The 25,587-nt window shown below is 39.2% G+C and overlaps 1 protein-coding gene across 1 annotated transcript in view; it reads right to left on the minus strand.

Annotated features, from left to right (window-relative positions):
- Positions 1–22,429, minus strand: part of acss1 (acyl-CoA synthetase short chain family member 1) — a 34,152-nt gene extending 11,723 nt beyond the window's left edge. Inside the window, exons 1-6 of the mRNA XM_067610974.1 lie at positions 21,946–22,429; positions 18,197–18,293; positions 16,670–16,869; positions 11,801–11,976; positions 7,670–7,822; positions 2,091–2,238 (exon numbers count right to left, since the gene is read on the minus strand). Coding sequence (XP_067467075.1) covers positions 2,091–2,238; positions 7,670–7,822; positions 11,801–11,976; positions 16,670–16,869; positions 18,197–18,293; positions 21,946–22,249 — 1,078 coding nt within the window. The 5' untranslated portion in view covers positions 22,250–22,429. The remainder of the gene's footprint in view (positions 1–2,090; positions 2,239–7,669; positions 7,823–11,800; positions 11,977–16,669; positions 16,870–18,196; positions 18,294–21,945) is intronic.
- Positions 22,430–25,587: the final 3,158 nt, after the last annotated feature.

The raw sequence follows: 25,587 nt of genomic DNA on the forward strand, positions 1-25,587 counted from the left end.
ATAATATATCAGTCAGAGGGACCAAACCACTACTTTTACTGCAATACTTTTACTACATCGAGCTCATAATACTTATGTACTTTTACTGCAATACTTTAACTACATCAAGCTCATAATACTTATGTACTTTTACTGCAATACTTTAACTACATCAAGCTCATAATACTTATGTACTTTTACTGCAATACTTTAACTACATCAAGCTCATAATACTTATGTACTTTTACTGCAGTAAAGGATCTTAGTACTTCTTCCACTGCTGCAACTGTTACTCACTAAAATAAGTCTTAGTGTTCATTATACGTGATAAGAAGTCAAATGTAAACAGTGTGAGACTCCTTTCATATTCATTTCTGTCCCAAGTAACCACCAACAGACAGGTCAAAGGTCAAGGTCACATCACCTTTTGGACATTTCCTGTGAGGTCAGAGCTGTACAGCGGCCAATCAGAGCTCAGAGGAAACACGGCGATAAAGGTATAGAGGTGAGATAAAGCGTCTCTGCTGCATAAATGAAGATAATAAACCAACATTAATAAGTAACCAAACACCTCCGTTCATTCACTGCTCTGCACACATCTCTGAGTTATCAGGACCGTTTACCTGAACGACTCATAGATAACACCTGTGGGCTCAAGATGATTACACTAGCAGGCAGAGCAACACCTGTTTTACATTTTTAATTTACATTTTAAATGAGACATGTTTTATTTTGCAGCAACTTTTCTCAAAAATTGTGATATAATTTATGAAGTTTTATGTCTTTTTGTGGTAAAATTGCAAGCAAAGTAAAATAATGTGATTTATTTAAACTGGTACCAGTGAAGAGTCGTATGTAACGACTTCCTGCAGATCACACAAACAACTATATTTCAGCTGAACATGAGAACCATGAGGACTCAACATTCTATAAAACAGAAAATACTGTACTTGAGTTCCATTTATAACCTTTATTAAATAAACTTTCAGCTCAACATCAGCAGCAAATAAAATCATCAATAATGTTATTAAAATAAATCTAGTTGGATGTTTATGTTTGAGGCAGATTATGTCTCCTGACTCACTGAATCAAACCTCATCTGGGAACATTTGGGAACATTTGGGAACATCTGGGAACATTTGGGAACATTTGGGAACATTTGGGAATAGTTTTGCTCGTCTGTGGCATCGTGTTTGTTGACAGGTGAGATTTGTCAAATACTGTCAGTGATTTCTTGAATTTGTGTTAATTATTGTTAATTATTACAAAATCACAACTATCTAAAATAACAGCGGTGCAGCAGCTAAAAGCAATAAAACAACAACTTTAACTTTTACATGAAAACAAACAGCTGCTCGGTCAGAATAAAACGTATTTTTCTGCTTTAAGTTCATTGTGAGAAAAACCACGAAGGCTGGATTCTGTCAGCCGGCAGCTAGCTTAAACTCTCAACACGCTACAGTCGACACAAGCAAGGTGGCGGTCACATGACCACCAGAACGAACCCTGATAGGTTCTTTGTACAGTAGAGTGTTGAAGATGCGACTCTAGCGGGCAGGAAACAGTGTCAATCAAACCTCATTGGGGAACATTTGGGAACATTTGGGAATTGTTTAGCTCGTCACTTTTGTTGGCAGGTGAGGTTTGTCCATCTTCCACCTGAATGATGTCAGTTACCGCCACACCAAACGCCACGATTGGTCCAAACCACAAGCAGCTGCTGATTTGGATGTTTCATGCTGAAAAGTTGCTGTAATTTAGTAAAACTGCACATCACAAACTTTCCTGGAGGAAGTGATGAAAGCAGCTGTGTGGATAAAAATCAAATGTAAACAGACTGAGTGAATAAATGATGATGTCATGAATCATGTGACATCAAACATCAGATCTGTGTGGAGCGATGATGAACGTCATATTTCCATCATGTTTTACATCGTTTGAGCTCTTTTAATGACGTCATCTCGTTGTTGTTTCTTCTTCTTCTGTGACGGTTTAACGGCAGCGGCTGGAGAATTGGCGCCACCTGCTGTTTATCTGCTGATACTCACACAGCAGCTGGATGTAAACTGGTTCATGAATCACTGCACAGTGTGTGTAGAGTCGGTTTGTACCTGGGTTCGGGTAAACAGGCGTGCTCTCGAACAGGACGGTGGTGGCGCCGTTACACAGCGGCCCGTACACCACGTAACTGTGTCCCGTTATCCAGCCGACGTCCGCCACACAGCCGAACACGTCGCCGTCCCGATAATCAAACACATACTGAAACAAATACAAAGACAAACTTCATTCAAACTGACAAACAACAAGAAGAAGAAGAAAATGCAAAATAATTTCTTTCATGTGCAAAAAATGCAACAAGAAGTGAAAGTTTCAGTCAAAGATCACATGACTGCAGAGACATAAATCAGACTAGTGAAGCTTTTTACATTCACACGTTTAATCTTCAAACACTTTTTATGGTTTAAGAACTTCTGTTGTTCTGATTGAACGATGTGTTTCCTTCCTTTTTGATTTCTTTTCTAAAAACGGCAGCTTTTCAATGTTCAGTTATTTAGAAAAACATATTTATATAACATATCAGTATGTACAGAATGTTTTATACATTTATTTTTTACACACTGACAGATATTTGTGATCAGTTTCACTTTAATTGTTGCAAACCTTCGTACAAGAGCTTCAACTAATGATGATTTTTATTATTAGTGATTTGGTCTATAAGACGTCGACAGTCTTCAAATGTTTTGTTTTCTCTGATCAGATGTTCAGTTTACTGTCATGTATGAAACAGAAAAGCTGAAACCAGCAAAATATTTGGTGTTTATGGTTAATTGATTATCAAAATAGTTGCTGATTAATGTTTTATCAATGGACTAATCATTGCAGCTCTACTGACAATGACAACTTTAAAGGAGCTAAACACGTTCCTGCACATGCTCAGTAGCGTCTTACACAGAACTACTCTCCTGTGACTGAAAACGTGATGCTGTTATTAGTCTTTGGAGCCGTTTCTAAACAAACTAACGTGACCAAACTCTTGATGATGAAGGATCATGTGACCCAGAGCAGCGGTGTGACTCTGACGTGTTTTTTAATCAGATATATCAGCTTTGATACAAACACAGTGTTGGTTAGTAGATCAGTTCACTGTTGGTTTGGATCCAAACATGAAGACAAATATAGAAAATCAGCAGAATGATCCTTTAAATGTCACTAACCAACAGAGAACTACTGTCATATAGTGAAGAAGACACAAATCCTCCTCTGTGTGCAGTGAACAGTGAAGTTTAATGGGAGGAATCTGGAGTTGTTTTGATCACAAACAAAATGGCTGCAGAGCCAACGTGCGGCGCCTAGCAACGCCACATCTCAGCCCTCTGTGTCCCTCAGTGTGTCTCTGTCTCCCGTCCTGGCGTGAGTCCAGCAGTTCTTGTCTTTTTCAGATAAAGCAGCTTTTGTTCTGTTGTTTCATCCAAACAAACAACGAGCCAAAAACCCTCCTGAACCCTGAGCCGCTAAGCTGCTTTAGAAATTAGCACTGATAAATATTTGGCAGTGATGGGGGGGGTTATTATGGATTATGTTTTTATTCAATTATCATCAACATCATGTCCATCAATCCCTGCACGCAAACACACACACACACACGCAGAGAGAAAGCAGATGTTTCTGCTAGTCAATCAGAAAAAAAAAGCTAATTTGCAGATTTCTGGGGCAGATTTGGCCGCAGGGCTGCGTCCTCTTCGTCCTCCTCATCCTCGCCGCTCAGAGGACAAACAGAGATGTTTTTGTTTGAACTGTTGTGTAACTGCTCTGCTTTGTCTTCACCTCCTGATTAAAACACCAACACCAGACTGATCACAGCCTCCTGCTGTCAGAATGTGCTGCTGAGTTCTGTTCAAGCACAACTTTATGTTTAAACGCTTCATAATCTGCTTTCTCTGGTTTTCTGTTATTGATTTCCTGTTCTGATGTCGGATGTTAAACATGATCAAAGTTTCAAAGTAGAAACGTCACCTGCAAGTCAAAAGTCAGGGCTTCAATCTGCTTCATCGCTTCCTAATGAGCTGACATCGTCGCACATACTCATAAGCTAAGGCTGTTGCGAAAGGTGGTTGCTAAGGTGGTTGCTAAGGTGGTTGCTAAGGTGGTTGCTAAGGTGGTTGCTAAGGTGTTTCCATGTGTTGTTCAGCTCCAACATGTACGGATGGATTTGAGAAGTTGACATTTGGAGTAAAGAAGGAGAAGAAGAAGTGAAATCCTGCTACTATAGTTTGTTTACGTAGCCTCCGGAGCCGGAGGAAGCTTCCTGAAGCTGACCAATCAGAACAGAGTGGGCTCATCAGGAGGCGGGGCCTTAAAGAGACAGGAGCTAAAACGGCCTGTTTCAGACAGAGGCTGAACTGAGGGGCTGCATAAAGGACCAGTAGAAGATAAATAAGGAGTTTTTAACTGGAAATCATGTGTGTGTGTGTGTGTGTGTGTGTGTGTGTGTGTGTGTGTGTGTGTGTGTGTACCTGGTGTGTGAGTGTGTGTGTGTGTGTGTGTGTGTGTGAGTGTGTGTGTGTGTGTGTGTGTACCTGGTGTGTGTGTGTGTGTGTGTGTGTGTGTGTGTGTGTGTGTGTGTGTGTGTGTGTGTACCTGGTGTGTGAGTGTGTGTGTGTGAGTGTGTGTGTGTGTGTGTGTGAGTGTGTGTGTGTGTGTGTGTGTGTACCTGGTGTGTGTGTGTGTGTGTGTGTGTACCTGGTGTGTGTGTTAGTGTGTGTGTGTGTGTGTGTGTGTGTGTGTGTGTACCTGGTGTGTGAGTGTGTGTGTGTGTGTGTGTGTGTGTGTGTGTGTGTGTGAGTGTGTGTGTGTGTGTGTGTGTGTGTGTACCTGGTGTGTGTGAGTGTGTGTGTGTGTGTGTGTGTGTGAGTGTGTGTGTGTGTGTGTGTGTGAGTGTGTGTGTGTGTGTGTGTGTACCTGGTGTGTGAGTGCTGTGTGTGAGTGTGTGTGTGTGTGTGTGTACCTGGTGTGTGAGTGTTGTGTGTGTGTGTGTGTGTGTGTGTGAGTGTGTGTGTGTGTGTGTGTGTGTGTGTGTACCTGGTGTGTGAGTGCTGTGTGTGAGTGTGTGTGTGTGTGTGTGTGTGAGTGTGTGTGTGTGTGTGTGTGTACCTGGTGTGTGTGTGTGTGTACCTGGTGTGTGAGTGTGTGTGTGTGTGTGTGTGTGTGTACCTGGTGTGTGAGTGTGTGTGTGTGTGTGTGTGTGTGTGTACCTGGTGTGTGTGAGTGTGTGTGTGTGTGTACCTGGTGTGTGAGTGTGTGTGTGTGTGTGTGTGTGTGTACCTGGTGTGTGTGAGTGTGTGTGTGTGTGTGTATGTGTGTGTGTACCTGGTGTGTGAGTGTGTGTGTGTGTGTACCTGGTGTGTGAGTGTTGTGTGTGTGTGTGTGTGTGTGTGTGAGTGTGTGTGTGTGTGTGTGTGTGTGTGTGTACCTGGTGTGTGAGTGCTGTGTGTGAGTGTGTGTGTGTGTGTGTGTGTGAGTGTGTGTGTGTGTGTGTGTGTACCTGGTGTGTGTGTGTGTGTACCTGGTGTGTGAGTGTGTGTGTGTGTGTGTGTGTGTGTACCTGGTGTGTGAGTGTGTGTGTGTGTGTGTGTGTGTGTGTACCTGGTGTGTGTGAGTGTGTGTGTGTGTGTACCTGGTGTGTGAGTGTGTGTGTGTGTGTGTGTGTGTGTACCTGGTGTGTGTGAGTGTGTGTGTGTGTGTGTATGTGTGTGTGTACCTGGTGTGTGAGTGTGTGTGTGTGTGTACCTGGTGTGTGAGTGTGTGTGTGTGTGTGTGTGTGTGTGTGTACCTGGTGTGTGTGAGTGTGTGTACCTGGTGTGTGAGTGTGTGTGTGTGTGTGTGTGTGTGTACCTGGTGTGTGTGAGTGTGTGTGTGTGTGTGTGTGTGTACCTGGTGTGTGAGTGTGTGTGTGTGTGTACCTGGTGTGTGAGTGTGTGTGTGTGTGTGTGTGTGTGTGTGTGAGTGTGTGTGTGTGTGTGTGTGTGTGTGTACCTGGTGTGTGTGAGTGTGTGTGTGTGTGTGTGTGTGTGAGTGTGTGTGTGTGTGTGTGTGTGAGTGTGTGTGTGTGTGTGTGTGTACCTGGTGTGTGAGTGCTGTGTGTGAGTGTGTGTGTGTGTGTGTGTACCTGGTGTGTGAGTGTTGTGTGTGTGTGTGTGTGTGTGTGAGTGTGTGAGTGTGTGTGTGTGTGTACCTGGTGTGTGAGTGTGTGTGTGTGTGTGTGTGTGTGTGTGTGTACCTGGTGTGTGTGAGTGTGTGTACCTGGTGTGTGAGTGTGTGTGTGTGTGTGTGTGTGTGTACCTGGTGTGTGTGAGTGTGTGTGTGTGTGTGTGTGTGTACCTGGTGTGTGAGTGTGTGTGTGTGTGTACCTGGTGTGTGAGTGTGTGTGTGTGTGTGTACCTGGTGTGTGAGTGCTGTGTACAGCAGGTATCCAGCCTGTGTGTGGACGATGCCTTTAGGTTTTCCGGTGTGTGTGTGTGTGTGTGTGTGAAAACCTAAAGGCATCGTCCACACACAGGCTGGATACCTGCTGTACACAGCACTCACACACCAGGTACACACACACACACACACTCACACACCAGGTACACACACACACACACACACACACTCACACACACCAGGTACACACACACACACACACACACACACTCACACACCAGGTACACACCAGGTGTGTGTACCTGGTGTGTGTGTGTGTGTGTGTGTGTACCTGGTGTGTGTGTTAGTGTGTGTGTGTGTGTGTGTGTGTGTGTGTGTGAGTGTGTGTGTGTGTGTGTGTGTGTGTACCTGGTGTGTGAGTGTGTGTGTGTGTGTGTGTGTGTGTGTGTGTGTGTGAGTGTGTGTGTGTGTGTGTGTGTGTGTGTGTGTACCTGGTGTGTGTGAGTGTGTGTGTGTGTGTGTGTGTGTGAGTGTGTGTGTGTGTGTGTGTGTGAGTGTGTGTGTGTGTGTGTGTGTACCTGGTGTGTGAGTGCTGTGTGTGAGTGTGTGTGTGTGTGTGTGTACCTGGTGTGTGAGTGTTGTGTGTGTGTGTGTGTGTGTGTGTGAGTGTGTGTGTGTGTGTGTGTGTGTGTGTGTGTGTGTACCTGGTGTGTGAGTGCTGTGTGTGAGTGTGTGTGTGTGTGTGTGTGTGAGTGTGTGTGTGTGTGTGTGTGTACCTGGTGTGTGTGTGTGTGTACCTGGTGTGTGAGTGTGTGTGTGTGTGTGTGTGTGTGTGTACCTGGTGTGTGAGTGTGTGTGTGTGTGTGTGTGTGTGTGTGTGTGTGTACCTGGTGTGTGTGAGTGTGTGTGTGTGTGTACCTGGTGTGTGAGTGTGTGTGTGTGTGTGTGTGTGTGTGTACCTGGTGTGTGTGAGTGTGTGTGTGTGTGTGTGTGTGTGTACCTGGTGTGTGAGTGTGTGTGTGTGTGTACCTGGTGTGTGAGTGTGTGTGTGTGTGTGTGTGTGTGTGTGTACCTGGTGTGTGTGAGTGTGTGTACCTGGTGTGTGAGTGTGTGTGTGTGTGTGTGTGTGTGTACCTGGTGTGTGTGAGTGTGTGTGTGTGTGTGTGTGTGTACCTGGTGTGTGAGTGTGTGTGTGTGTGTACCTGGTGTGTGAGTGTGTGTGTGTGTGTGTGTGTGTGTACCTGGTGTGTGAGTGTGTGTGTGTGTGTACCTGGTGTGTGAGTGCTGTGTACAGCAGGTATCCAGCCTGTGTGTGGACGATGCCTTTAGGTTTTCCGGTGCTTCCTGACGTGTAGAGAAGAAACAGCAGATCTTCACTGTCCAGAGGCTCCGCAGGACAGACGGAAGACTGCTGGGACATCACCTGCAGGACAACATGTACCTTTACTACTGATACTACTGATACTACTGATACTACTAATACTACTGATACTACTGATACTACTAATACTACTGATACTACTGATGCTACTGATGCTATTGATACTACTGATACTACTAATACTACTGATACTACTGATACTACTGATACTACTGATACTACTAATACTACTGATACTACTAATACTACTGATACTACTGATGCTACTGATGCTATTGATACTACTGATACTACTAATACTACTGATACTACTGATACTACCGATACTACCGATACTACCGATACTACTGATACTACCAATACTAATGATACTACTGATACTACTGATACTACTGATACTACCGATACTAATGATACTACTAATACTACTAATACTACTGATACTACTGATACTACTGATACTACCGATACTAATGATACTACTAATACTACTAATACTACTGATACTACTATACTACTAATACTACTGATACTACTGATACTACCGATACTACTGATACTAATGATACTCCTAATACTACTGATACTACTGATGCTACTGATGCTACTGATACTACTGATACTACTGATACTACTGATACTCCTAATACTACTGATACTACTGATACTAATGATACTACTGATACTACTGATGCTACTGATACTCCTAATACTACTGATACTACTGATACTACTGATACTACTGATACTCCTAATACTACTGATACTACTGATACTACTGATACTACTGATACTCCTAATACTACTGATACTACTGATACTACTGATACTACTGATGCTACTGATACTACTGATACTACTGATACTACTGATACTCCTGATACTACTGATATTACTAATACTACTGATACTACTGATACTACTGATACTAATGATACTACTGATACTAATGATACTAATGATACTACTATACTACTGATACTACTGATGCTACTGATGCTACTGATGCTACTGATACTACTGATACTCCTAATACTACTGATACTAATGATACTACTATACTACTGATGCTACTGATACTACTGATACTACTGATGCTACTGATACTAATGATACTACTATACTAATGATACTACTATACTACTGATGCTACTGATACTACTGATACTACTGATGCTACTGATGCTACTGATACTACTGATACTCCTAGTACTACTGATACTAATGATACTACTATACTACTGATGCTACTGATACTACTGATACTACTGATGCTACTGATGCTACTGATGCTACTGATACTACTGATACTCCTAATACTACTGATACTAATGATACTACTATACTACTGATGCTACTGATACTACTGATACTACTGATGCTACTGATGCTACTGATACTACTGATACTCCTAATACTACTGATACTAATGATACTACTGATACTACTGATGCTACTGATGCTACTGATACTACTGATACTCCTAATACTACTGATACTAATGATACTACTGATACTACTGATACTAATGATACTAATGATACTACTGATACTACTGATACTACCGATACTAATGATACTACTATACTACTGATGCTACTGATACTACTGATACTAATGATACTACTGATACTACTGATACTACCGATACTAATGATACTACTATACTAATGATACTACTATACTACTGATGCTACTGATGCTACTGATACTACTGATACTAATGATACTACTATACTACTGATGCTACTGATACTACTGATACTAATGATACTACTGATACTACTGATACTAATGATACTACTATACTACTGATGCTACTGATACTAATGATACTAATGATACTACTGATACTACTGATACTACTGATACTACTAATACTACTGATACTACTGATACTACTGATACTACTATACTACTGATACTACTGATGCTACTGATGCTACTGATGCTACTGATACTACTGATACTCCTAATACTACTGATACTAATGATACTACTATACTACTGATGCTACTGATACTACTGATACTACTGATGCTACTGATACTAATGATACTACTATACTAATGATACTACTATACTACTGATGCTACTGATATTACTGATACTACTGATGCTACTGATGCTACTGATACTACTGATACTCCTAGTACTACTGATACTAATGATACTACTATACTACTGATGCTACTGATACTACTGATACTACTGATGCTACTGATGCTACTGATGCTACTGATACTCCTAATACTACTGATACTAATGATACTACTATACTACTGATGCTACTGATACTACTGATACTACTGATGCTACTGATGCTACTGATGCTACTGATACTACTGATACTCCTAATACTACTGATACTAATGATACTACTGATACTACTGATGCTACTGATGCTACTGATGCTACTGATACTACTGATACTCCTAATACTACTGATACTAATGATACTACTGATACTACTGATACTAATGATACTAATGATACTACTGATACTACTGATACTACCGATACTAATGATACTACTATACTACTGATGCTACTGATACTACTGATACTAATGATACTACTGATACTACTGATACTACCGATACTAATGATACTACTATACTAATGATACTACTATACTACTGATGCTACTGATGCTACTGATGCTACTGATGCTACTGATACTACTGATACTAATGATACTACTATACTACTGATGCTACTGATACTACTGATACTAATGATACTACTGATACTACTGATACTACTGATACTAATGATACTACTATACTACTGATGCTACTGATACTACTGATACTAATGATACTACTGATACTACTGATACTACTGATACTACTAATACTACTGATACTACTGATACTACTGATACTACTAATACTACTGATAATACTGATACTACTGATAATACTGATACTACTGATAATACTGATACTAATGATACTAATGATAATACTGATACTACTGATACTACTGATACTAATGATACTACTGATACTACTGATACTACTGATACTAATGATACTACTGATACTACTGATACTAAAGATAATACTGATACTACTGATACTACTGATACTAATGATACTACTGATACTACTGATACTACTGATACTAATGATACTACTGATACTACTGATACTACTGATACTAATGATACTAATGATAATACTGATACTACTGATACTAATGATACTACTGATACTAATGATACTACTGATACTACTGATACTAATGATACTACTGATACTACTGATACTAATGATGCTACTGATACTACTGATACTACTGATACTAATGATACTACTGATACTACTGATACTACTGATACTAATGATACTACTGATACTACTGATACTAATGATACTAATGATACTACTGATACTACTGATACTAATGATACTACTGTTACTACTGATACTAATGATACTACTGATACTACTGATACTACTGATACTAATGATACTAATGATAATACTGATACTACTGATACTAATGATACTACTGATACTAATGATACTAATGATACTACTGATACTACTGATACTAATGATACTACTGATACTAATGATACTAATGATACTAATGATACCACTGATACTAATGATACTAATGATACTACTGATACTACTGATACTAATGATACTACTGATACTAATGATACTAATGATACTAATGATACTACTGATACTAATGATAATACTGATACTACTGATACTACTGATACTAATGATACTACTGATACTACTGATACTAATGATACTACTGATACTAATGATACTACTGATACTACTGATACTACTGATACTAATGATACTAATGATAATACTGATACTACTACAAGATATTTTGGGGAGGTTTTGAGGTGAGTATTTCACTGCTCATAATAATCATAAACATCATAATCTGATCAATAACTTCCACCACGTATCAATAATTCAGAGGTAATGTATTGATCTGGTGGTGTGTGTGTGTGTGTGTGTGTGTGGGGGGGGGGGGGGTCACCTCCTCCAGGGGGACGTCCAGCCGTCCCATCACGGCGGGAGTTTCTGTCCTCTGAGAGACGAACACGTGGCGGACGCTCGGACAATTCTTCACCGCTGCGTCCACCGTGGACTTCAGGTCGATGAGTCGGCCGCCGCGCACACCTTGATTACACGTGACCACTGCTTTACACTGAGCTGCACGCACACACACACACACACACACACACACACACACACACACTGCTGATTAATTCATACTCATATTTCACTGAACAATCATCGTCACTCAGAGTTATTGTTCAGCTTTGTGGTTGTGACACTCCTCTGTTTACTGTAACTGGAACAGAGTTCACTGGGAGATAAAATGAGCTCTGCTGGTTAATCAAACATGTTTCCACTGGAAATATAAAATATATATGTAACCAGAGAGGAGCAGGATGGGTTTATGCAGCTTCCTGACATCAGTCATCGGATTTTTTTGTGTATATCAGACGTGTAGTGAAGCAGATTTACTGTTTAACTCCCTAAAAACAGTTGCAGATTCATATCAGTGCACATTTGCAGAGTAACGCTGCAGCTAATCATGTTACAGTCTTTCATGTCATCTGTAGTGTTTACTGCTTGCTGAGACTTTTGTGCCCTGACTTTAGTCTTTAAGGCAGAACAAAACACAAACCGTCCTCCCAAGAAAAACGTAAGAATCAGTCATTGTCGGTTGGAGCTGAAGACTGCATGCTAGAGAAGTAAAACAAAGTATCCTGGAGGCTAGCAGCTCCAGGATACATTAGCCACTACTAGCATAACACACCTCAATGTCCAGGTGGATCGTGGGTAATGTAGGCACCAGGTTTTAATAAGGTCACTGGTTCTGCATCTATTTTCATCCTTTTTTTAAAAAAAAAAACTGTCCATCATGAGTCTGATGATGTTGCAGGAGTGAAGTGATGAATCTGTGGAGATGCTGTTGAGTAAAAGTATGAAATTTAAAAGTTTGTGATAATGTTATGGAAGCAAAAGTATGTAAATATTATTTGCAAATTGTACTTAAAATATTAAAAGTAAAATAGATTTTTGCAGAGAAATGTCACGTGTGTGTTGAACTATTATATATTTATATATATTATATGTTGTTCTATGAAACTGTATCATATTTTATAAGCTGATCATATTTATGATGTAAAATCTGAGTCTGTAAAAGGAAGATATGTTTGATATCGATCTGCTCGTCTCACTCTCAGCAAGAATCAGAGTATTTCCAAAAGTGACGGGCTGTTCCTTTAAAACAGATGTTCCTCCTGCTGCTGTTTGTTCTCTGCTGCGTTCAGTCTGACGTTGAGAAACAGAGCTGAGTGTGTTTCTATCAGCTGCTCTGTGAGGACAGAAAATCAACTGAGTGGCTGTAATGACTTCGTCTCTCTGCTGTCACACACATGAACATTAACTGCAGTTTGGTTTGTTTTCTTCTCCTTGCACTTGTTTTAAAGTCTGAATGAACCTTTGAACTCTTTACTGCTGCTGTAAAGCTTTAAACATCCACTGTGGTAAAGGTCCTGTCCTCATTCCTGAGTGAACTTCTTAAAGTCACAGACAGAAAGGTTTGATGGGAGAAGCCGATCTCATCGAACGAGTTCTGACTTGAACTGAGTGACTCCGCTGGTTTGCTGAAGACTGAAGAGCAAGTTTCACTCGACTGTGCGCCAAAATCTATTAAATATCCTGTTTCATGGAGGACCGGGCTGGAAACGTCTCCAAAAAGCATTTCTACAAGGTTAAATTGAATTATTCTTAAAAACTGAACAGAACAAACGGCCCTGATAACAGAAACACAGGCAATAAATATCCATAAAATAAGATAACATTAAACTACAGCATCCAACCATCCAAACAACTTTAAATAAAGGGTTTAAATTACATACACATCAAACCCATTGTTTGTTGGGTTAAATAGAGAGAACACTGTTTAGTTTCCATCCACATATTCAACAAATTTTAACCAAATTCCCAGAAAATTGTCCAAAGAAAATGTTAAATGAATGTTTGTTTCCCTCCACAGACAGATCAGAGTATTTCCAGCTGATAGAATAATGCTGCTATTTATTAAAGCGTTCACACATATAACCATCAGGAGCACCGGAGAGATTAAAGCAAACCTTAAAAGTCAGACTCAGTTTCCTGCTGCAGGTCAGACCAACTCTGTTGCCTAGAAATTATGTTCATATTCAACAGTAAATATGTTAGAAAAATGATGCTGAATCATGTTTTCTCTCAACATTATGAGAAGATTGTTGTTAATTAACGTATTTGGCATGTTGCAAAAATGTTGATAGTGAATGTATGAACAACGTACCTACCTGACCCCTCAGATTTATCTGCTGACCCTTTGGAGGGGCCCGACCCCTAGGTTGGGAACCACTGGACTAAACTAGCTAACTGTATATAAAGTAGTGTAAACTAGCTCCACCTCCAGCAGCTACAACAGTAACATGCTGCTCTAACACTGATGCTTCACTATTAATAATCTAATGATGTCATATATAATAATATATCAGTCAGAGGGACCAAACCACTACTTTTACTGCAATACTTTAACTACATCAAGCTCCAAATACTTATGTACTTTTACTGCAATACTTTAACTACATCAAGCTCATAATACTTATGTACTTTTACTGCAATACTTTAACTACATCAAGCTCATAATACTTATGTACTTTTACTGCAATACTTTAACTACATCAAGCTCATAATACTTATGTACTTTTACTGCAATACTTTAACTACATCAAGCTCATAATACTTATGTACTTTTACTGCAATACTTTAACTACATCAAGCTCATAATACTTATGTACTTTTACTGCAATACTTTAACTACATCAAGCTCATAATACTTATGTACTTTTACTGCAATACTTTAACTACATCAAGCTCATAATACTTATGTACTTTTACTGTAGTAGGATTTTTCATGCGGGACTTTTACTTGTAATGGAGTATTTGTACATTGCTGTATTGCTTTTACTGCAGTAAAGGATCTAAGTACTTCTTCCACCATTGGCCAATACTGATGGTCAGGAAAACAGCAAATAATTGTTTGTCACACCCACATGAGCCATAAATCGGGAATTACGACCTGCACTCTGTTTCACAAATCATAATACATAAATCATCAGGATGTTTGTTCAGATGAATGAACTCTGCAGCCTGTAGCAGCTTTTACACTGTTAGTTTTTCAGACTGTACCTACAGCTCTTTATCTCAAAAAGTCTGCAGGTGTTTTTTAACACAGTCTGATAGCTACAATCCCATCATGCTCTGCTTCTCCTGCTGTTCAGTCAGCTGTGGAAATGTCATGTTTGGGTCTTGTGAGGCGGCAACTGTTTCCAAAACACAAATGTCCTTGAAGCAGCGGGTCAGACCTGCAGAGATTAAACTATCAACTCAGAGCTGCAGAAACTTTACTGTTAGTGTGTTTGAGTGAGGCACAAACACTGCCAGTTAAAGGTTCAACTCCCATCAGAGTTTAATACAAAAGCTCTGAAACATAATGGAAATCAAATATGAATAAAAAGACTCAGCCTCCAAGACAAGTAAGCAAACAGAGCAGGTTACTGCGGCTTTGACCTTCATGCTGCATGAAAATCTTTCTGCAGTCTGAGCATCAGACAAACAGCAACATGATCGTTACATTAAAGGACACATATTCTGCACATTCCTAGGTCTGTGTTTATATTCTGGGGCTCTACTGGAATATCTTTGCATGATTTCCAGTTAAAACTCCTTATTTATTTTCTACTGGTCCTTTATGCAGCCCCTCAGTTCAGCCTCTGTCTGAAACAGGCCGTTTTAGCTCCTGTCTCTTTAAGGCCCGCCTCCCGATGAGCCCACTCTGTTCTGATTGGTCAGCTTCAGGAAGTTTCCTCTGGCTACCAAACGATAGTAGCAGGATTTCGCTTCTTTTTCTCCTTCCCTCAGCACCAACCTTAGCAACCAAGACTACAGACAGACACCAGTTAGGTAGAAAAACTTTGCAAACGAAGCATTCAGAGCAGGTTGAAGCCCTGACTTGTGACTTGCAGGCAGCATTTCTACATACATTCCGCCCCTAATTTTGGAAATTAACTAAATTAACATCTGACATCAGAACAAAACCACAAAACACATGATATGTCCCCTTTAACAGAGTTAATAATTACTTGTGGGGTTCCTCAGGGTTCTTTTCTTGGTCCTTTATAGGTTTATATCACATGTTAACATGCTAACACACAGGTCCTCAGACCAAAACAACAAAACAGGTTGAGGATACATTCAAAAATGTCACATTTGACCATCATAAAAATTATATCATATGAGTATTTTCTGCTCTAAAACAACTGTGGTTCAGGTTTGGTTGAGTTTAGGAAACTAAAACTACTTATTAAAGCTTTATTAATGATTTTGGCCACTTTTGGAGAAATGCAACAAACTGAAAACACAACATCTGACATATTATCAACTTATGAAGCAGTTGTGGCTAACATGTTAGCAAACATCCAGCAGACACACAGCAACATGCTCCTATCTTCTCTCCTTTTATCTCTGGTTTGGTCTCCACCAGACAAAAGAATCAGTGTCTCTTTAGCTGCTTGATGTTTCTTCAGCAGCGAGTCTCTAACTGTGTGTGTCTGCTGTTTGCTGCTGGCAGGTAGAGTTCAGGTGTACGGAGGCTTTATCAGAGCTTTCTATTGTCTGAACCAGACAGGAAATGTGCAAAAAAAAAACTAAATCTAGGAGTTAAAAGAGGCTGAAAAAATCCTTTAATGTGCACTAGACGAGGTCCTAAACAAACTCTGACTGTATTGAATTGAATGGGAAAAGTATTATTATGATTGAGGCTAGAGGAGCTCACCGTCTTGGATTCTTCCTGCAAGAGCCTCTGAGCTGAAGCCAGCGAACACCACCGTGTGCACAGCACCGATACGCGCACACGCCAACATGGCTGCCACTGCCAGCGGCGACACAGGCATGTAAATGGCCACCGTGTCCCCTTTCTGGATCCCATGGCTCTTGAGGGTGTTGGCGAAGCGGCAGGTTGTCTCCAGCAGCTCCCTACAGGACAGACAGACAGTATCATCTCTGCAGGAAAGTATTTAGGACCAAAGCTGAACTTAGTCGAGGTTTTTTTCTCACATTCACTCACAACTTAGATGACATTACTGTATGACATCTTTCATATTCACATACATTACACACCATAACTTCTCAAATAAAAGCTGATGTAAAAATAATGGCTGCATTATAACAGCTCATATGATTGGTTCAGGTTATATTCACCCCTCTGCTGAAAACACTAACAATGCTCTTCCCTGATTCTTTTGTGTGGTGTAAAGTTACTCACAAAACAAAACTATAAACTTCCAGCACAGATGTTTTACATTATAACTATAAGACGGCCAATACAGGACTTGTGAGGCTGATACAGATCCTTTAAATTTGTTTTATAAAGAACAGTGACTCAGGTCTGTGTTTTCTTTTCTTTACCGTTTATATGAGTCATCTGGTATTAAATGAAAAGAGTAGCAATAGGTCAAAATGTTTAAATCTGGTGTTTAAACCAAGATAATTCACATGTTGTGGTACATTCTCGACAATAGAGGGAAGCACGAGACTGTGGTTTATCTAAAGAACTGAAGTCAGGAGCACCTGCGCCACTGTTTTCCTCATAATGAGAGAATTCAGTAGCGTCATGTCTCCCTGTCTCATCATTTCTTTCCTGTATTTCAAGTCAATAATGTGTCAAAATCTCACTAAAACTGTTGTTATTTCATTTGTTAGCTAAAGCTGAAGGATCATTTGGGTTCATGTAAGAGAGGGTAACAGTGATGACGGCGGCACATTGTTTACTCTGTTAGTGAACATGCAAGTGGTAAAATGTCAGCTTGGGTCACAAGTCTCCAGTGTTTCCATAACAGCAAGATCAACATCCCCAACATCTTAAGTACTTTTTCGACTGTTGAACTGTTGAAACATACAATGTTGTAAAGATGGTCACATTTCCAAGCAAAACTAGATAGTATCTCTGTGTCAGTACATGTATGATGCATTTATGGCCAGAACTATTATAGATATAGATATATAGGTACCTATATGTGTTTACAAGTGCTACATTTGGCTGATTGCCATCTGAAGTTTGCAGTTTTTCATTTCTGAATATGTGACTGTTAAGCTCTACCAGCTGTATATATGTCTTTGGCATCACCGCCGCCTTTACATTTAAGGACTGTGATACATTTATGGTGCTGTTGTGACAGAGATAACTTGAGGACAACACAGTATGTTGATAAGATAAATATGAGTATCATCTGCATAGAGGGAGAATATAGTGAACTTATCAGTGAGCAGATTTCTCTCTGTGGTGCCGACTAGACATTTGTACCTGTAGGTGACCTTCACCTCAGTGCCAGGTTCATCTCGCTCCCAGATTAGAGCCACTCGGTCCGGATTTTTCTCAACATGAACGTCCAGGCAGTTTACTGGCAGACAGACAGACAGACAGACAGGGTGTGAACATTTCTCTTTGTTAAATGGTCAGTAAAGGAACAGAAACAGAAGCTATAACGTCCAAAAATACATCTTTTTTTTTTTTTTACTGTCTATTATTTTACTTTTTTTCCTCTTTTATAGATGTATTTTAATATATTGACTGTTTACATTGTCAGCTCATTTTGTGTATGAAAGATGCTATATAAATAAAGTTTATTAGTAGTACTTGAAAGAAAACCTAACTATCTTTACAAAAATCTGATGTTCATCATCCCGAGAAAATCTTCCCAACTCAACATGTTCTCAGGTTTATAATAACCACCTTGAAGACAGAAAAATCACCAAAATGTTACCCTGATAAGTCCTTTATTATTGTTTATTATTTTACTTCATTTGTCTTTTATTTTAGTATCTCAAACGGTGTTTAAATTGTCTACTATTTTCTTTTTTTCCATTTGTTAATCAATTTGAGATGCATTTAGTGTTTGAAAGGTGTTATTTAATAATATACAATACCTTTATTATTATTATCGTTTGAAAGGAATCTAATGTTTTTACAAACCTTCCTCTTTAAAAAACAAAAATCACCCAAATTTTTACCTTATTTCTACCTTTCTGCGAGAAATGTAATCTAGATAACCCTGATGACATCACTATGACATCATCAGGGTTATTTTCTGGTCCAGCCACAGAGGACATGATACACCTGTTCTTTCAGGTTCAAGACTAAAATAGAGTAAAGTAAAAATGTATTTGTAGTGCAGTATAGTGTGCAGTGCTTTACATAGACATTAGTCACAAAGTGCTTTACAAGGGTATAATACAACATACAAAAAAGAAAAAAATCAAAGTAGATGAAGCGACCACCCAAGTCACGTGATTGAAGAGTGCAAAAAAAAAAAAACACAATATACAATAAAAATACACAATAAAAACATAAAATGCTGATCTGGTGCATACAGGTTACCCAAACACCTGCCCAAACAGGTTTGTCTTTAGCTGACTAACCATGAACTGTAAAGTCTTCATGTAGATTATTGGTTGCAGTTGCTTTAAAAAAGTTGAAAACAGACACGATGAGAACGTGTTGCTTCAACAAAACAATCAAAGATTTATGAGCTTAAAAGTTTAACTGAAACAAAAACTCTGCACAGCTGTTTGTAATATTACTGGTTAATATTTTACAACTCTGGAAAGTTGTCAGAGTAATAACCGTTTTATCTTTCATAATGAGAGAAGTTATCTAGGATTGCAAATAACTATATTTTCATTATTGGTTAATCAGTCTGGTACCTACTGTCAATTAACAGATTAATTGTTTAATCTGTAAAATGTCAGTAAATAGTAAAAAAAAATAAACATTCTAATTTCCCAGAGTCAAAGGTGATGTCTTCAAATGTCTTGTTTTGTCCGGTTAGAAGTCCAAAACCCAAAAATATTCAGTTTGCTGTCATATATGACAATGAAAAGAATCAAATCATCTCATTTAAGAAGCTGGTTTTTATCTTAGAAAATGACAAAAAATTATTATTTTACTATCAAAATAGTTGTTGATTAATTTTTTGTTTACCTACTAATCAATTATCTGTTGATCATACTCTTCCAAAAGACGTCGTGAAATGTGTTGAATCTATGAAACGTCCTGTAAGACGGGTTAGGGTTAGGGTTAGGGTTAAAAAGTAGGGTTAGGGTTAAAACTGTAAGACGACAACTTTTCCTCTGAAGCAACAGAGATACAGACTGAGTCTCATTTTCAGGCTGAGAACAGAAACACGAACCCGACGACGTTATCGTGTCAAAGTGACTCATCGTCTTCATTTATCCTCTGATTGAACATTAATCCTGAAATGGATTTAAGGCTGCAGATCCTGTTTGTGTGTCACGCAGCAGGTTTAAAGAGAAGAAATCCTCATCCATGAGATCTGATACGACACAAATCATCCAGCGGTCGTTATTGGAATATTATTGGATTATTATCAGAGACAGAAAAACAACAGAGGAGGATAAAGACACAATAAACTCACTGCAGGGAGAGAATAAGGTCACATAGACTCAATGTTAAAGGGTGATAATCATTTATTTTCATTAGGAAAGTTAATATTTGAGACGATGAATATTAATTTTACCTTATATGTTTCCTATGAAAACAACCAATCCCCATGTTGTATCTTTGTGTTTTTGTGTCTTTTTGTTTGTTTGTTTTTTTTGACAAAAAACTTCATTTCCTCCACATCTGTAAATTGGCAGTTTTTAATTTTCACTATTTTTATTTTGCATAACAGGACCTGAAGCTGGAAATTCTGGCCTTTTTTTAAATCCCTGAATATTTCAATGATTATTTTATTATTTTACTTTTTATTTTGTTAAAAGGTTATTTGCAGTGCCACTTGGTATATTTGTTTATATATTTCACATGCAAAATATATGATAAAGATACTGGTCAGCATCAGGGGAATATGTTAGACTATAAGAAAAATATATTTATGTATACAGTATATAAATTATGATGAAATTAGTGATTGAGCTTTCTATTTTTATGGAAATATAACAAAAATAGATTTGCTATTAAACCCTCTGTATTGTTAATGCTCTTACCAATTGAAATATATATTATACTGTATGATAGATTATATTGATAGTAACTCTATACTATAGCTAGCAGTATATTATGTCCATTTGTATTATGAGAGTTTAAGTACTAAGAGTTTTACTGTCTCACTGTGTGATTGATGTAGAATTGTAGAATATGCTGGTATTTTTTTTTGCCCTGAGTTCTGTCTGCAGGCTTCATTCAGCCACAACATCCTCCAGCTATATGGTAAGGCAGCCTGTCTGGAGCCTGGCAGACAAAACCCAGGGCTTAAAACTAATATAGTTTCTTGCTGTGATCAGTGAAGGAGACTCAGATCCGGATTTTCTTTCATCTGTATTTTGCAGCTCGACAGTCAGAGGAAACTTATCAGATGACTAGTTTTAACTGAGCAGCAGTCAGAAACACAAAACTAGCAAATATTCACCTGAGAAGCTGCTGCCAGGCAAGATTTGACATTTTTGCTTAAAAATTACTTATATGATTAATTAATAATTGTCAATCGTCTGATCATTTCAGCTCTATAGCTCTATCATGTATGTTGGGGGTCAACAGGGGCCTCACAGCACGTTAATCTGGTCGAGCTGCAGTCGCCTTCATGACTTTTACTTTTACTGTTATGTTTGTTTGTTTTTGTCACTTCTGCTTATTGATTTTTTTCAGCCTTTGTAAAGATGAGAAATGTGATCAGTGAAGTTTAAGCTCCGGTAGAAGTTTTATTACAGAGAGAAATTAAACTAAATGAGTCAATCACCGCACCTTGAACTCTCAACATGAGATAATCAAGCTGCTGCTGATCCCTCGAACTATTCATCTGTTCACTTTCCATTAATACTGGTTTACATTATACTGGTTTATATTACTGATCATCATATTACTGATCATCATAATCAATGACCAATAAAGAGGTTTGATTGATTTTTTTAAAAAAACGACATCATAAAGGCAGAAAAGTTCAACTTTAATTCAGACATGTTTTTAATGAAGACCAAATCACCAAATGTATTGATAACCGGACAGTTTATTGATAAAGTTTATTGACAAGCTCTCACCGGACACGTTGAGCTTCCCTCCCAGGAACCAGCTGATCCTCCCGCTGCGGAGCTCACAGTCCCGGACCCGGTGGAACGGTTTCACCCAGCGGAGTCTGTCAGCAGCAGCGGAGCCCCAGAACTGATCCGGGTCCGTGACCGACAGCCGGTACAGGTCCCGGTGCGACAGCCTGGACAGCTGGGAGCTCCAGGTGCCCGGTGGTGTCTGGGGGGAGGAGGAGGAGAGGCACCTGTGGAGTACCGGTCCGGTCCTACAGCGGCTCAGGAGGAAGAGTCCGGTCCTCCTGCTGAAGCTCGCAGCCATGTTGATCCTCTGCAAGCAGGAGAGAGACTGACACACCTCATCACACACACACACACACACACACACACACACACACACACACACACACACACACACACTCTCTCTCTCTCTCTCTCTCTCTCTCTCTCTCTCTCTCTCTCTCTCTCTCTCTCTCTCTCTCAGGTGCTCTTAGGTATCTGCAGGTATGGAAGCACATTTGTGCCAAAATACTGCAGCAGCAGACTAACAAACATTTGGGGCTCTATTTTAACTGTGCAAGTGCAACAACAAACACAAGCTGGTAGCTGCACGGACTGTGTGGACTTCTTCATGCTCACCTGCTATTTTGGTTCATGTATGTGCAGCAGCAACATGTAAAAGGGCTGAGTGAAGGTGAATATAGATCAGTGAGTGTGGTGATTATTATTAAGTCTCTCAGCCAATCAGATCACTGCCCTCATAGCTCTGGAAACACCTGAGCCAATCACAGTTAAACGCGACAACAACAGCTCAACAAATGAAAGTTTTTCTTCAGGAAATGTCTGGATGGTTCAGAGCGTCACAACCATAGACTGTAAGTAATATGTACATAGCCACCGTGACGTCCTGCTGCCTTCAGATGCTGCAGAGATTTAATGAACTGAAGGAGAAACTTTTCATACAGTATAAACAGCTGCAGATACTGTAAGAATAGATCAATACAGACAGATTTACTGACTTTCCTGCTTTAACCACATTGAATGTTATTTTTTTCTGTGCTCTTTTAGGTTGAAGAGTGTTTATTATTTATATTTTCAGCATTAATCTGTTGTTGCAGCTTGTCTGCAGCAAGTATTTAGTTTGATCCTGTTGATAAAAATCACCGAGGCAGCAGCAGATTAACATCGCGCCACAAACAGACGTGTTTCTGAGACGTCTGTTTTCAAGGAACGTCTACGACCAAATTTCAACCAGAACACAACAACTGTCCCTGTGCTGCTTCACCTGGATGAACCTCCCACCTGTCTGCTCCTCTCCTCCCACCTGTCTGCTCCTCTCCTCCCACCTGTCTGCTCCTCTCCTCTCACCTGTCAGCTCCTCTCCTCTCACCTGTCTGCTCCTCTCCTCCCACCTGTCTGCTCCTCTCCTCCCACCTGTCTGCTCCTCTCCTCTCACCTGTCTGCTCCTCTCCTCCCACCTGTCAGCTCCTCTCCTCCCACCTGTCTGCTCCTCTCCTCCCACCTGTCTGCTCCTCTCCTCTCACCTGTCTGCTCCTCTCCTCCCACCTGTCTGCTCCTCTCCTCTCACCTGTCTGCTCCTCTCCTCCCACCTGTCTGCTCCTCTCCTCCCACCTGTCTGCTCCTCTCCTCTCACCTGTCTGCTCCTCTCCTCCCACCTGTCTGCTCCTCTCCTCTCACCTGTCTGCTCCTCTCCTCCCACCTGTCTGCTCCTCTCCTCCCACCTGTCTGCTCCTCTCCTCTCACCTGTCTACTCCTCTCCTCCCATCTGTGCACTGTGTGCTCTGCGCTGGTCACCTAAACACCAAACAGACACAGAGCAGAGTGCTGCTTTTGCTGGTCGATGAGCCTCAATGACACTTTACAATATGTAAAATATCAAAGTTTAACATTATAAATTTCCCAGAACTTTCTAAAAATGTTGAACATATTTTGACATTGTGTAACCTTCCCACAACATTTAAGAACAGCATAAATGAACTTTGATAAAAACATGTGTTCAGCTGTTTATAGACATTCTTGTGTATCCTTGTGAAGATTGTTGTGTTGTGTGAAAACACTGAGAGACACCAAACAGTCAAATTCCTTGTATACATAAACATACTTGTCCAATAAAGATGATTCTGATTCTGATTAATGGGACAAAATTTACCAGCTGACACAATATTTTATTATTATAAGACCTTAATAAAAAAGAATCAGTTGGATTTTCCACCTTAAACAAACAACTAAATACAAACAATAATTATTTTGTTTTCTTTCCCAAAAACAAATTCAGGAAAAGAGCATCAGTCCACTTGTTAAAAAGGTGGAGTTTTATTTATTTTTGTTATTTTATTAATCTAATTTTATTTTTGATCATGTTTTTAAATGTTCTGCTGCATTTCTTCACTTTATATAAAGTTCTTTGAATATTTTATGTATTTAAAAGGTGTCAAAGTGTCACTTTAAACAGCTGAAAATCATTATTTACTGTTTTATTAATTAAAACATGAAGATGGATTGATTTTCATCACAGATTGAAACTTCAAAGAAGAAACACGAGAATCTGAGTTTGTTGACAAACAAGTGAGATCAAAATATTAAAAATAATAATATTTATTAAAATAAAATCATAACATCAGTATCCTGCTCTGCTGGCTGCTGCCCCCTGCAGGTCAGCACAGGAGCTGCAGCAGTGTTATATTTATATTTATTTATTAACTTCATATTTAAATGTGTTTTATGTTTAAGATGAAATATAAACTGAATCATCAGACAAATAACTGAAGTTCACACGTAATAACAAACACACATGTAGATCTGAAACTGCAGAATAAATCAAACAATAAACATAAAATTAAATGAATTCACTGGATTTTGTGCTGGTTGAACCTGCTGGAAGCAGATCAGTTTGGATCTATTGTTGTTTGTTTGTCTGACTGATGACATTAATAATCATGTTAATACCTGCAGATCAGATCAGCTCCGACCATCACAGATATCATCATCTATTTACACTTTAAATGATTTATATTTATATATATCATATATCTTGTCATTATTCCTTTTTATATCTAATTTAAAGCACTTTGAACTGTCTTGTTGTTGACAGCTCAGTCATGCAAGAAAAACATGTTTCAATGTTCATTTGGGCTCCTGACTGTTGCTTTAAGACACACTTGAAAAACTGTGAACCCGTCCTTTAATATATTAATTTTACATTTTAGCATTTAGAAAGAGAAAAAATGATCTGAGCTGTAAATCCTCCCTCTTCACAGTCTGACTTGTAATAAATATGCAGTTATATTTTACTTTACGGAACAAATCAAATATAAATATAATTTTTGTTAAGAAACGTGTTGATCAGTGACAGAGCCAGGCTAGCAGTTTCCCTCTGCTTCCAGTCTTTATGCTAAGCTAGGCTAATTAACTTCTTACTCTATTTCTCCAAAATGTTGAACTGTCCCTTTAACAAACTGTCTCAGATCAATTCACAGACTCTGGATCTGATTGGATGATCTTTTTCCTTCAGTTTGTTGTTGCTGATCCAGTTCTCTGACATCTGATCTGCTTCTTCTTCTCTCACATTAATATCTGTAACTGTTGTTTTCATACTTTAATCTGATTGGAGGATAATTCCCATTTTGGATGATAATTGAG

This window comes from Thunnus thynnus, chromosome 14 (genome assembly GCF_963924715.1).
Source record: "Thunnus thynnus chromosome 14, fThuThy2.1, whole genome shotgun sequence".
NCBI classification, from domain to species: Eukaryota; Metazoa; Chordata; class Actinopteri; order Scombriformes; family Scombridae; genus Thunnus; species Thunnus thynnus.